The sequence below is a fragment of the Megalobrama amblycephala genome, linkage group LG2, assembly GCF_018812025.1.
Source record: "Megalobrama amblycephala isolate DHTTF-2021 linkage group LG2, ASM1881202v1, whole genome shotgun sequence".
In the NCBI taxonomy this organism is placed as follows: domain Eukaryota; kingdom Metazoa; phylum Chordata; class Actinopteri; order Cypriniformes; family Xenocyprididae; genus Megalobrama; species Megalobrama amblycephala.
This window is the reverse complement of record NC_063045.1, coordinates 43,659,685-43,672,255: the sequence shown is the minus strand read 5'-3', so window position 1 is coordinate 43,672,255 and position 12,571 is coordinate 43,659,685. Positions and strand designations below refer to the sequence as shown.

The window sequence follows — 12,571 nt, the reverse complement described above, 5'->3', positions numbered from 1 at the left end:
TCACAACCACACAAGTGATAAATAGGAAAGAAACAGCGGCCAGTGCGAGACTAAATAAAAAGATACACAGCACAATGAAAAGTACTGTTTTATAGTATTTTTTTTTTTCACTGGAATACGGATGATATGATTTTAAAACATCAAACCAGGTCTCACCTCTAAAGTCAGGTCATCAACCTCCTGCTCCTTCTTTTCTCTCTGAACTGTTCCCAAACGACTCTGGCTCACCAGTGTGTTCTGACTGTAGGGCCTGACAAACTTCATGTCACTCATTCTTGAATCAGTTGTCCCGCACATTTCATAATTATACACATGCTGTAATGTGCCGTCTGCGTAGACTGGAGGGTAATATGGAATTACAGGTAGATTTGCCCCTGATTTATAAAATAACTTATTCTGCCTCCATCTGTAGATTTTCACTGAAATGATTGAAATAACTGAGACAATGAAGAGCAGGGAGACCATCGCAAGAGCCAAGACTAAATAAAATGTCAAGTTGTCATTATATTGTTTTTCATGCGTAAAGTCTGTGAACTCTGACAACACTTCAGGAAAGCTGTCAGCCACAGCCACGTTAATGGAGACCACAGCTGAGCGAGAGGGCTGTCCGTTATCCTCCACAACAACAGTGAGTTTCTGTTTGACAGCATCTTTATCAGTCACTTGTCGCACAGTTCTTATTTCTCCATTCTGTAAACCCACTTCAAACAGCGCTCTGTCTGTAGCTTTCTGTAGTTTATAGGAGAGCCAGGCATTCTGTCCAGAGTCCACATCAACAGCCACCACTTTAGTGACGAGATATCCAACATCTGCAGCACGAGGCACAATCTCAGCCACCACTGAACCTCCAGTCTGTACCGGATACAGAACCTGAGGAGCGTTGTCATTCTGATCTTGGACAGTAATTTTCACTGTCACGTTACTACTGAGTGGAGGAGAGCCTCCATCTTGCGCTTTTATCCGGAAGTGGAAATGTTTCAGTGTCTCATAATCAAAAGAGCGCATAGCTGTAATCAGTCCGCTGTCAGGTTGCACTGACACATATGATGAGACAGAGACTCCATTAACAGTGCTGTCTTCTAGAATATAAGAAACACGAGCATTCTGATTCCAATCAGCATCACTGGCTTTAACTGAAAATATAGAGAGACCAGGTGTGTTATTCTCCAGCACACAGGCCTCATAGTTAGTTTTCTCAAAAACAGGAGCATTGTCATTCACATCTGATATCTGTAAAGACAGAGAGGCGCTGCTGGAGAGCGCGGGCACCCCCTGATCAGAGCACGTGACACTGATATTGTATTCAGCATCTTTTTCTCTGTCCAGCTGCTGCTCTATACGCAGACTGATGAAATTGCTGGATGGTGATGTCAGAGCAAATGGAATATTATCATTTATGATGCAGTGAATCTGGCCGTTCACACCTGAGTCAGCATCATCTACTTTCATCATAGCAACAACTGTGCCGGGTGTGGAGTCCTCAGACACAGAGCTTGACATAGAGAGCACGTTTATCACTGGTTTGTTATCATTAATATCCAGCACATCAATAATCAGCTTACAGGAATCAGAAAGCCCTCCTTGATCTTTAGCCTGGATATCAATCTGGTAGTTACTTGCTTTTTCAAAGTCGACTATGCCATTTAAGGTGATTTCGCCACTATACTGATCAATAATAAACATGTTTCGTACAATATCGTCCGTGCTTGCAATGTAGTACGTCACCTGACCGTAAGATCCTTCGTCTGCGTCAGTAGCACTGACTGTGATCAGTTTAGTCCCTTTCGCTGCAGTTTCAGTCAGTGTGGCTTTATATACTTTTTGCGAAAATACGGGAGAATTATCATTGGCATCAAGTACAGTAACATGTATCTGAACAGTGCCAGACAACTGCGGATCACCGCCGTCAATGGCGGTTAGTAATAACGTAACCACTCCTCTCTTTTCTCTATCAAGTGGGCTTTGCAAAACCATCTCGACGTTTTTATCTCCGTCTGGTTGACTGAGCAGCTCAAGGATGAAATTATCAGTTGGTTTAAGAGAATAGCTTTGAAGACCATTAACTCCTACATCCGCGTCCACGGCTCTCTCTAACATGAATCTCGCGCCCGTTACAGCTGACTCGCTGATTTCAAAATGAATTCGCTTTTTCTGGAAAGTGGGTGGATTATCGTTGATATCTGTGATTTCAACCGTAATCGTGTATAATTCCATCGGGTTTTCCAAAATCAGCTGAAGGTGCAAAGCACACGGTGTCGTTTTTGCACAAAGAGACTCGCGATCCATTTTCTCTTTGATGAGCAGCAAGCCAGTGTCTTTATTGAGGCCAATGTATTCAGTACTGTCCCCTGTATATATGCGCGCTTTTCCTAACCTCAATCGTTGTAAATCCAAGCCCAAATCCTGCGCGATATTTCCCACAGTGGAACCTTTAGCCATTTCTTCTGGAATAGAATAACTGACCTGTCCTCGTGCCGAATGAAGCAGGATGAAGGAAAACAATACCGAGTACCACATAACAACAGCAGACATTTTCTCGATTGCACAAACAAACCATGAAAACGATCTTACGATTTCCAAAAGGTGTATTCTAACGTAGAATGTTAAATGTAAAACCTATAAATCGAACAAAGTAAATGATGTCGCATTTGTTCCAAGATACTCGGAAATGATAAACGATCCAAAAGCTTTCCCCTTTTCCTTTCTCACTGAAAATATGGGAATGATGGGGCTGGGTTTAAAATCCACACAGATAGTGTGTTACATTGACAAACAGCGGCCCTGTGAGTCTAAACCAAGCACTACAAATACAATCACAGCAAAACTATAGCAGACAAGGATTTTTGAAAATGTTTAAAAAATCAAAATAAAATGATGTAAAGAATAATAATAATAATAATAAAATAAAAAAATCTAGATATTCTGGAGAAATTATATGATGTAGTTATTAGAAGAAAAACATTCAACCGTTTACTGTCTAATTTAAAAATGGCATGACTATATGTCCGCTGTCCAAGATGTGGTACTGAAAGTAGCCTAAATTGAACATTTTTATTACACAATAATAATAATAATAATAATAATAAATAATAATAAATGTTGTAAATATTTATTTAAATATATGTTTGATATAATATCCATTAATTATTCTGTACACCACGATTATAAAGTATAAAGCATTTCTCTTACCGATGTCGAATATTCACCTTCCAAATCGTTATTTTTCTTGATTGTATGCTGCAGCGTCTCAGTGATACTCGGGTCCACCACTAAAACATTCTGTCCACCGAGTGTAGAAAACTTACAGTCACTCTTCCTCGAGTCAGTCGTCATGCACACTTCATAATTATACCCGTGCGGCAGAGTTCCAGTGACTCCTGTGTCTGCGTAATGCGGTGGATAGTACGGAATAACAGGCAGATTGGACTGATAGAGGATGCGAGATTGTCTCCATCTGTAGATCTTTACTGATATTATCACAACCACACAAGTGATAAATAGGAAAGAAACAGCGGCCAGTGCGAGGACTAAATAGAAAGTCAGGTTGTCATTATATTGTTTTTCACGCGTAAAGTCTGTGAACTCTGACAACACTTCAGGAAAGCTGTCAGCCACAGCCACGTTAATGGAGACCACAGCTGAGCGAGAGGGCTGTCCGTTATCCTCCACAACAACAGTGAGTTTCTGTTTGACAGCATCTTTATCAGTCACTTGTCGCACAGTTCTTATTTCTCCATTCTGTAAACCCACTTCAAACAGCGCTCTGTCTGTAGCTTTCTGTAGTTTATAGGAGAGCCAGGCATTCTGTCCAGAGTCCACATCAACAGCCACCACTTTAGTGACGAGATATCCAACATCTGCAGCACGAGGCACAATCTCAGCCACCACTGAACCTCCAGTCTGTACTGGATACAGAACCTGAGGAGCGTTGTCATTCTGATCTTGGACAGTAATTTTCACTGTCACGTTACTACTGAGTGGAGGAGAGCCTCCATCTTGCGCTTTTACCCGGAAGTGGAAATGTTTCAGTGTCTCATAATCAAAAGAGCGCATAGCTGTAATCAGTCCGCTGTCAGGTTGCACTGACACATATGATGAGACAGAGACTCCATTAACAGTGCTGTCTTCTAGAATATAAGAAACACGAGCATTCTGATTCCAATCAGCATCACTGGCTTTAACTGAAAATATAGAGAGACCAGGTGTGTTATTCTCCAGCACACAGGCCTCATAGTCAGTTTTCTCAAAGACAGGAGCATTGTCATTCACATCTGATATCTGTAAAGACAGAGAGGCGCTGCTGGAGAGCGCGGGCACCCCCTGATCAGAGCATGTGACACTGATATTGTATTCAGCATCTTTTTCTCTGTCCAGCTGCTGCTCTATACGCAGACTGATGAAATTGCTGGATGGTGATGTCAGAGCAAATGGAATATTGTCATTTATGATGCAGTGAATCTGGCCATTCACACCTGAGTCAGCATCATCTACTTTCATCATAGCAACAACTGTGCCGGGTGTGGAGTCCTCAGACACAGAGCTTGACATAGAGAGTACGTTTATCACTGGTTTGTTATCATTAATATCCAGCACATCAATAATCAGCTTACAGGAATCAGAAAGCCCACCTTGATCTTTAGCCTGTATATCAAGCTCATAATGATTTGCTTTTTCAAAGTCGACTATGCCATTTAAGGTGACTTCGCCACTATGCTGATCAATAATAAACATGTTTCGCACAATGTCTTCTGTGCTTGCAATGTAGTACGTCACCTGACCATTAGATCCTTCGTCTGCGTCAGTAGCACTGACTGTGATCAGTTTATTCCCTTTCGCTGCATTTTCAGTCAGTGTGGCTTTATATTCCTTTTGCGTAAATACGGGAGAATTATCATTGGCATCCGTACAGTAACATGTATCTGAACAGTGCCAGACAACTGCGGATCACCGCCGTCAGTGGCGGTAAGTAATAACGTAACCACTCCTTTCTTTTCTCTATCAAGTGGTCTTTGCAAAACCATCTCGACGTTTTTATCTCCACTTGCTTTAAGTTGCTGTTCAAGGACAAAATTATCAGTTGGTTTAAGAGAATAGCTTTGAAGACCATTAACTCCTACGTCCGCATCCACGGCTCTCTCTAACATAAATCTCGCGCCCGGTACAGCCGATTCGCTGATTTCAAACTGAATTCGCTTCCTTCTGGAAAGAGGGTGGATTATCGTTTATATCCGTAATTTCAACCGTAATCGTGTATAATTCCATCGGGTTTTCCAAAATCAGCTGAAGGTGCAAAGCACACGGTGTCGTTTTTGCACAAAGAGACTCGCGATCCATTTTCTCTTTGATGAGCAGCAAGCCAGTGTCTTTATTGAGGCCAATGTATTCAGTACTGTCCCCTGTATATATGCGCGCTTTTCCTAACCTCAATCGTTGTAAATCCAAGCCCAAATCCTGCGCGATATTTCCCACAGTGGAACCTTTAGCCATTTCTTCTGGAATAGAATAACTGACCTGTCCTCGTGCCGAATGAAGCAGGATGAAGGAAAACAATACCGAGTACCACATCACGACAACAGACATTTTCACGATTGCACAAACAAACCATAAAAACGATCTTTACGATGTCCAAAAGGTTTATTCTAAAGAAAGATGGAATGCAAATCCTTGAAATCGGAAAAAAAAGTTAAAGATGTTGCGTTTGTTTAAAGACACTAGACAATAAGCGATCCTAAAATATTTCCCCCTTTCCTCTCTCACTGTGAATATGGGATGATGGGGCTGGGTTTAAAATGCACAAGTGAGTGTGTTACATTGACAAACAGCGGCCCTGTGAGTCTAAACCAGGCACTACAAATAAATCCACAGCAAAATGTCAATTTATAGCATACAAGGGTTTTTCAAAATGATTCTAAAAAAAAAAACAAAAAAAACAAAAAAAAAAAAAAGAATATCGGTATTAATGTTATTAAAATCAAGATATTAAGAGACATATTTTATGTTTTAGTTAATGAAAGAAAAACATGTGACCGATTATTGTCTAATTTAATAAACTGGCATGACTAAAGCCGCTGTCCTATATGTGGTGCTGAAAGCAGGCTAAATTGACATTTTAGTTTGACAACAACAAATTATAAAAATAAACTTAATATTGATTTAAATTTGAAACCATTTTTATCAAATATCACGAACAGTTTGATTCTGTTTGTTTGTTTGTTTTGTCAAGAATAAAGGATTTTTTTCTTACCGATGTCGAATATTCACCTTCCAAATCGTTATTTTTCTTGATTGTATGCTGCATCGTCTCAGTGAAACTCGGGTCCACCACTAAAACATTCTGTCCACCGAGTGTAGAAAACTTACAGTCACTCTTCCTCGAGTCAGTCGTCATGCACACTTCATAATTATACCCGTGCGGCAGAGTTCCAGTGACTCCTGTGTCTGCGTAATGCGGTGGATAGTACGGAATAACAGGCAGATTGGACTGATAGAGGAAACGAGATTGTCTCCATCTGTAGATCTTTACTGATATTATCACAACCACACAAGTGATAAATAGGAAAGAAACAGCGGCCAGTGCGAGGACTAAATAAAAAGTCAGGTTGTCATTATATTGTTTTTCATGCGTAAAGTCTGTGAACTCTGACAACACTTCAGGAAAGCTGTCAGCCACAGCCACGTTAATGGAGACCACAGCTGAGCGAGAGGGCTGTCCGTTATCCTCCACAACAACAGTGAGTTTCTGTTTGACAGCATCTTTATCAGTCACTTGTCGCACAGTTCTTATTTCTCCATTCTGTAAACCCACTTCAAACAGCGCTCTGTCTGTAGCTTTCTGTAGTTTATAGGAGAGCCAGGCATTCTGTCCAGAGTCCACATCAACAGCCACCACTTTAGTGACGAGATATCCAACATCTGCAGCACGAGGCACAATCTCAGCCACCACTGAACCTCCAGTCTGTACTGGATACAGAACCTGAGGAGCGTTGTCATTCTGATCTTGGACAGTAATTTTCACTGTCACGTTACTACTGAGTGGAGGAGAGCCTCCATCTTGCGCTTTTATCCGGAAGTGGAAATGTTTCAGTGTCTCATAATCAAAAGAGCGCATAGCTGTAATCAGTCCGCTGTCAGGTTGCACTGACACATATGATGAGACAGAGACTCCATTAACAGTGCTGTCTTCTAGAATATAAGAAACACGAGCATTCTGATTCCAATCAGCATCACTGGCTTTAACTGAAAATATAGAGAGACCAGGTGTGTTATTCTCCAGCACACAGGCCTCATAGTTAGTTTTCTCAAAAACAGGAGCATTGTCATTCACATCTGATATCTGTAAAGACAGAGAGGCGCTGCTGGAGAGCGCGGGCACCCCCTGATCAGAGCATGTGACACTGATATTGTATTCAGCATCTTTTTCTCTGTCCAGCTGCTGCTCTATACGCAGACTGATGAAATTGCTGGATGGTGATGTCAGAGCAAATGGAATATTATCATTTATGATGCAGTGAATCTGGCCATTCACACCTGAGTCAGCATCATCTATTTTCAACATAGCAACAACTGTGCCAGGTGTGGAGTCCTCAGACACAGAGGTTGACATAGAGAGCACGTTTATCACTGGTTTGTTATCATTAATATCCAGCACATCAATAATCAGCTTACAGGAATCAGAAAGCCCACCTTGATCTTTAGCCTGGATATCAATCTGGTAGTGACTTGATTTTTCAAAGTCGATGAGGCCATTTAAGGTAACTTCGCCACTATGCTGATCAATAATAAACATTTTTCGCACAATATCTTCTTTGCTTGCAATATAGTACGTCACCTGACCATTAGATCCATCGTCTGCGTCAGTAGCACTGACTGTGGTCAATTTAAATCCATTTGCTGCATTTTCAGTCAGTGTGGCTTTATATTCCTTTTGCGTAAATACGGGAGAATTATCATTGGCATCAAGTACAGTAACATGTATCTGAACAGTGCCAGACAACTGCGGATCACCGCCGTCAGTGGCGGTAAGCAATAACGTAATCACTCCTTTCTTTTCTCTATCAAGTGGTCTTTGCAAAACCATCTCGACGTTTTTATCACCTCCTGGTTGACTGAGCAGTTCAAGGACAAAATTATCAGTTGGTTTAAGAGAATAGCTTTGAAGACCATTAACTCCTACGTCCGCATCCACGGCTCCCTCCAGCATGAATCTCGCGCCCGTTACAGCTGACTCGCTTATTTCAAAATGAATTCGCTTTTTCTCGAAGGAGGGTGGATTATCGTTTATATCCGTAATTTCAACCGTAATCGTGTATAATTCCATCGGGTTTTCCAAAATCAGCTGAAGGTGCAAAGCACACGGTGTCGTTTTTGCACAAAGAGACTCGCGATCCATTTTCTCTTTGATGAGCAGCAAGCCAGTGTCTTTATTGAGGCCAATGTATTCAGTACTGTCCCCTGTATATATGCGCGCTTTTCCTAACCTCAATCGTTGTAAATCCAAGCCCAAATCCTGCGCGATATTTCCCACAGTGGAACCTTTAGCCATTTCTTCTGGAATAGAATAACTGACCTGTCCTCGTGCCGAATGAAGCAGGATGAAGGAAAACAATACCGAGTACCACATCACGACAGCAGACATTTTCACGATTTCACAAACAAACCATAAAAACGATCTTTACGATTTCCAAAAGGTGTATTCTAAAGAAAGATGGTATGCAAATCCTTGAAATCGGAAAAAAAAGTTAAAGATGTCGCGTTTGTTTAAAGACACTCGACAATAAGCGATCCTAAAATCTTTCCCCCTTTCCTCTCTCACTGTGAATATGGGATGATGGGGCTGGGTTTAAAATGCACAAGTGAGTGTGTTACATTGACAAACAGCGGCCCTGTGAGTCTAAACCAAGCACTACAAATAAATCCACAGCAAAATGTCAATTTATAGCATACAAGGGTTTTTCAAAATGATTCTAAAAAAAAAAACAAACAAACAAACAAACAAACAAAAAACTAAATAAAAAACAAAACAAGAATATCGGCATTAATGTTATTAAAATCAAGTTATTTAAGATAAATATTTTATGTTTTAGTTAATGAAAGAAAAACATGTGACCGATTATTGTCTAATTTAATAAACTGGCATGACTAAATCCGCTGTCCTATATGTGGTGCTGAAAGCAGGCTAAATTGATATTTTAGTTTGACAACAACAAATTATAAAAATAAACTTAATATTGATTTAAATATATATTTGAAACTATTTTTATCAAATATCACGAAAAGTTTGATTCTGTTTGTTTGTTTTGTCAAGAATAAAGGGTTTTTTTCTTACCGATGTCGAATATTCACCTTCCAAATCGTTATTTTTCTTGATTGTATGCTGCATCGTCTCAGTGAAACTCGGGTCCACCACTAAAACATTCTGTCCACCGAGTGTAGAAAACTTACAGTCACTCTTCCTCGAGTCAGTCGTCATGCACACTTCATAATTATACCCGTGCGGCAGAGTTCCAGTGACTCCTGTGTCTGCGTAATGCGGTGGATAGTACGGAATAACAGGCAGATTGGACTGATAGAGGAAGCGAGATTGTCTCCATCTGTAGATCTTTACTGATATTATCACAACCACACAAGTGATAAATAGGAAAGAAACAGCAGCCAGTGCGAGAACTAGATAAAAAGTCAAGTTGTCGTTATATTGTTTTTCATGCGTAAAGTCTGTGAACTCTGACAACACTTCAGGAAACCTGTCAGCCACAGCCACGTTAATGGAGACCACAGCTGAGCGAGAGGGCTGTCCGTTATCCTCCACAACAACAGTGAGTTTCTGTTTGACAGCATCTTTATCAGTCACTTGTCGCACAGTTCTTATTTCTCCATTCTGTAAACCCACTTCAAACAGCGCTCTGTCTGTAGCTTTCTGTAGTTTATAGGAGAGCCAGGCATTCTGTCCAGCGTCCACATCAACTGCCACCACTTTAGTGACGAGATATCCAACATCTGCAGCACGAGGCACAATCTCAGCCACCACTGAACCTCCAGTCTGTACTGGATACAGAACCTGAGGAGCGTTGTCATTCTGATCTTGGACAGTAATTTTCACTGTCACGTTACTACTGAGTGGAGGAGAGCCTCCATCTTGCGCTTTTACCCGGAAGTGGAAATGTTTCAGTGTCTCATAATCAAAAGAGCGCATAGCTGTAATCAGTCCGCTGTCAGGTTGCACTGACACATATGATGAGACAGAGACTCCATTAACAGTGCTGTCTTCTAGAATATAAGAAACACGAGCATTCTGATTCCAATCAGCATCACTGGCTTTAACTGAAAATATAGAGAGACCAGGTGTGTTATTCTCCAGCACACAGGCCTCATAGTTAGTTTTCTCAAAGACAGGAGCATTGTCATTCACATCTGATATCTGCACACGGAGAGAGACACTGCTGGAGAGCGCGGGCACTCCCTCATCAGTACATATTACACTGATATTGTACTCAGACTCTCTCTCTCTGTCCAGTTCCTGTTCTGTTTGCAAGCTGAAGAAACTGCTAGATTGAGATGTAATAGCAAAAGGAATATCCTCACTTATGAAGCACTGAACCTGACCATTTACACCTGAATCAAGATCATCAACATTTAACATTGCAACAACAGTACCAGACTTAGAACCTTCAGATAAGGAATTGGAATTAGACACGATATTAATACTAGGTGAATTATCATTTATATCCAGCACATCGATAATTACTTTGCATGCGTTAGAGAGTCCTCCTTGATCTTTTGCCTGAATATTAAGCTCATAATGGCTCACCTTTTCATAGTCAACATGACCATTTAATATTAATTCACCAGTTTTTTCGTTAACAAGAAACATGTCGGCCACATTACTGTCCATTGTGTCAGATATGTAGTACGTCACTACACTGTTCGACCCTTCGTCTGCATCAGACGCGCTCACGACGGTTAATATAGTACCCTTTGGTGCGTTTTCTGTAATGGTGGTTTTATATTCTTTTTGTGTAAAAGCAGGAGCATTATCATTATTGTCTAACACAGTAATATGTATCTGTACAGTGCCAGAGAGCACTGGATCGCCTCCATCAAACGCTTCTAACAACAATGTAAATGAGCTTTGTGTTTCTCTATCAAGGGGTTTTTGTAAAATCATCTCGACATTTTTACTACCATCTGCGTGATTGTGCAATTCAAGCCGGAATTTATCAGTCGGTTTAAGCGAGTAACTCTGCAGACCATTTGTTCCTACATCCGGATCAAAAGCTCTCCCCAGCATAAAACCAGCTCCCGCCACCGCCGATTCGCTGATCTCAAATCTAAAGTCCTTTTTCTGAAAACTGGGAGCGTTATCATTTATATCTGTAATTTCGATTGTAATTGTGTAAAATTCCATCGGGTTGTCCAAAATCATTTGCAGATGCAAAGCGCACGGAGTTGTTTTTGCACAAAGAGACTCGCGATCCATTTTCTCTCTGATAAGCAGCCATCCTGTGTTTTTGTTCAGTTCGATGTACTCGGTGCTGTCTCTTGTATATATCCGCGCTTTCCCTGATTTCAGTCGTTGTAAATCCAAGCCCAAATCCTGCGCAATATTTCCCACCATCGATCCTTTTGCCATTTCTTCTGGAATGGAGTAACTGACCTGTGCTCGCGCTATGTGAATCAGAAGACTCAAAAACAGCACCGAGTGCCGTATCATTGCATCAGGCATTGTCTAAACTGCACCGATGATCGAATTAAGACACAATAATCTGTCAGTTGATCCTTAAAATATATGTGAAAAATACCACGTACATTCACTTGGGTTATCTGTGCACACGTCAACGGGTGTTGTATGGAAAATCCGCGCAAGAGAATAATTTATGAGCTGGTAGCTTTTCTTCCTTTCTCTCTGATATTTTGTAGTGATGCTGGGGGTGGGTTTGTAAAATACAGTTTCTCCGCAGTTTGTCGACGAACAGCGGCCCTCTGAGTGTAAATTGAGAACTGCATATCAAATGTATCCTTAAACCTACAGCGTATTTTAGCAGAGACATATTATTATTTTCTAGGTGTATATCACATTCCATAGAATCAGTTATGGAGAGCCATGCTGATTAAATAAAGCACATACATATGTTGGAAGTAGAAAAGAAAATCTGAAGAATAAATCTGTATGGAATTAACAGTGATATTAACAAAACTATAATACCTGGAGGTGCAGTACATAATGAAGAAAACCACAGTCCTTCCTTTAGCAGCCTAGAACTTTTCCTAAGAGGCGCTGTTCAGCGAAAGTGGTGCTGAAAACTGTCAAAAATCCCTTGCGTTTTTATTAAATAATTCCTAATAATTTAGTTGAACAAACTTTTAAAAATGTTTTATAGCCCACAACAAAAATGTTACGCTGCTGGGAGGTTTCATTATCAAGTAATTTTTAGTTTAGTAGGTAATGTTCAGTTCGGTGTTTACTTAGGGGTTGTGATATTATTTCCATAACTAACGCGCCACTTGCGAGTTCTCTATTATATTTCTTGTTTTGTCAGTTTAAACGAACAAACAACTAATAGTGTGACCAAAACTT

The 12,571-nt window shown here is 40.6% G+C and overlaps 3 protein-coding genes and 2 pseudogenes across 32 annotated transcripts in view; all 5 read right to left on the bottom strand.

Annotated features, from left to right (window-relative positions):
* The window catches only part of LOC125259562 (protocadherin gamma-A5-like), a 141,625-nt gene that overhangs the window by 65,538 nt on the left and 63,516 nt on the right, over positions 1-12,571 (bottom strand). The gene's annotated exons all lie outside the window — the stretch shown is intronic.
* Positions 96-2,715, bottom strand: LOC125259795 (protocadherin gamma-A11-like). Its single transcript, XM_048177725.1, has one exon. The coding sequence runs from the start codon at positions 2,530-2,532 to the stop codon at positions 133-135; it is 2,400 nt and encodes a 799-aa protein (XP_048033682.1). The 5' UTR covers positions 2,533-2,715; the 3' UTR covers positions 96-132.
* LOC125259780 lies at positions 3,131-5,893 on the bottom strand (annotated as a pseudogene).
* LOC125259760 (protocadherin gamma-A5-like) lies at positions 6,058-9,264 on the bottom strand. The gene has a single exon (XM_048177677.1). It carries the CDS (start codon positions 8,633-8,635, stop codon positions 6,182-6,184), a length of 2,454 nt encoding a protein of 817 aa, XP_048033634.1. The 5' UTR covers positions 8,636-9,264; the 3' UTR covers positions 6,058-6,181.
* LOC125259812 lies at positions 9,336-12,568 on the bottom strand (annotated as a pseudogene).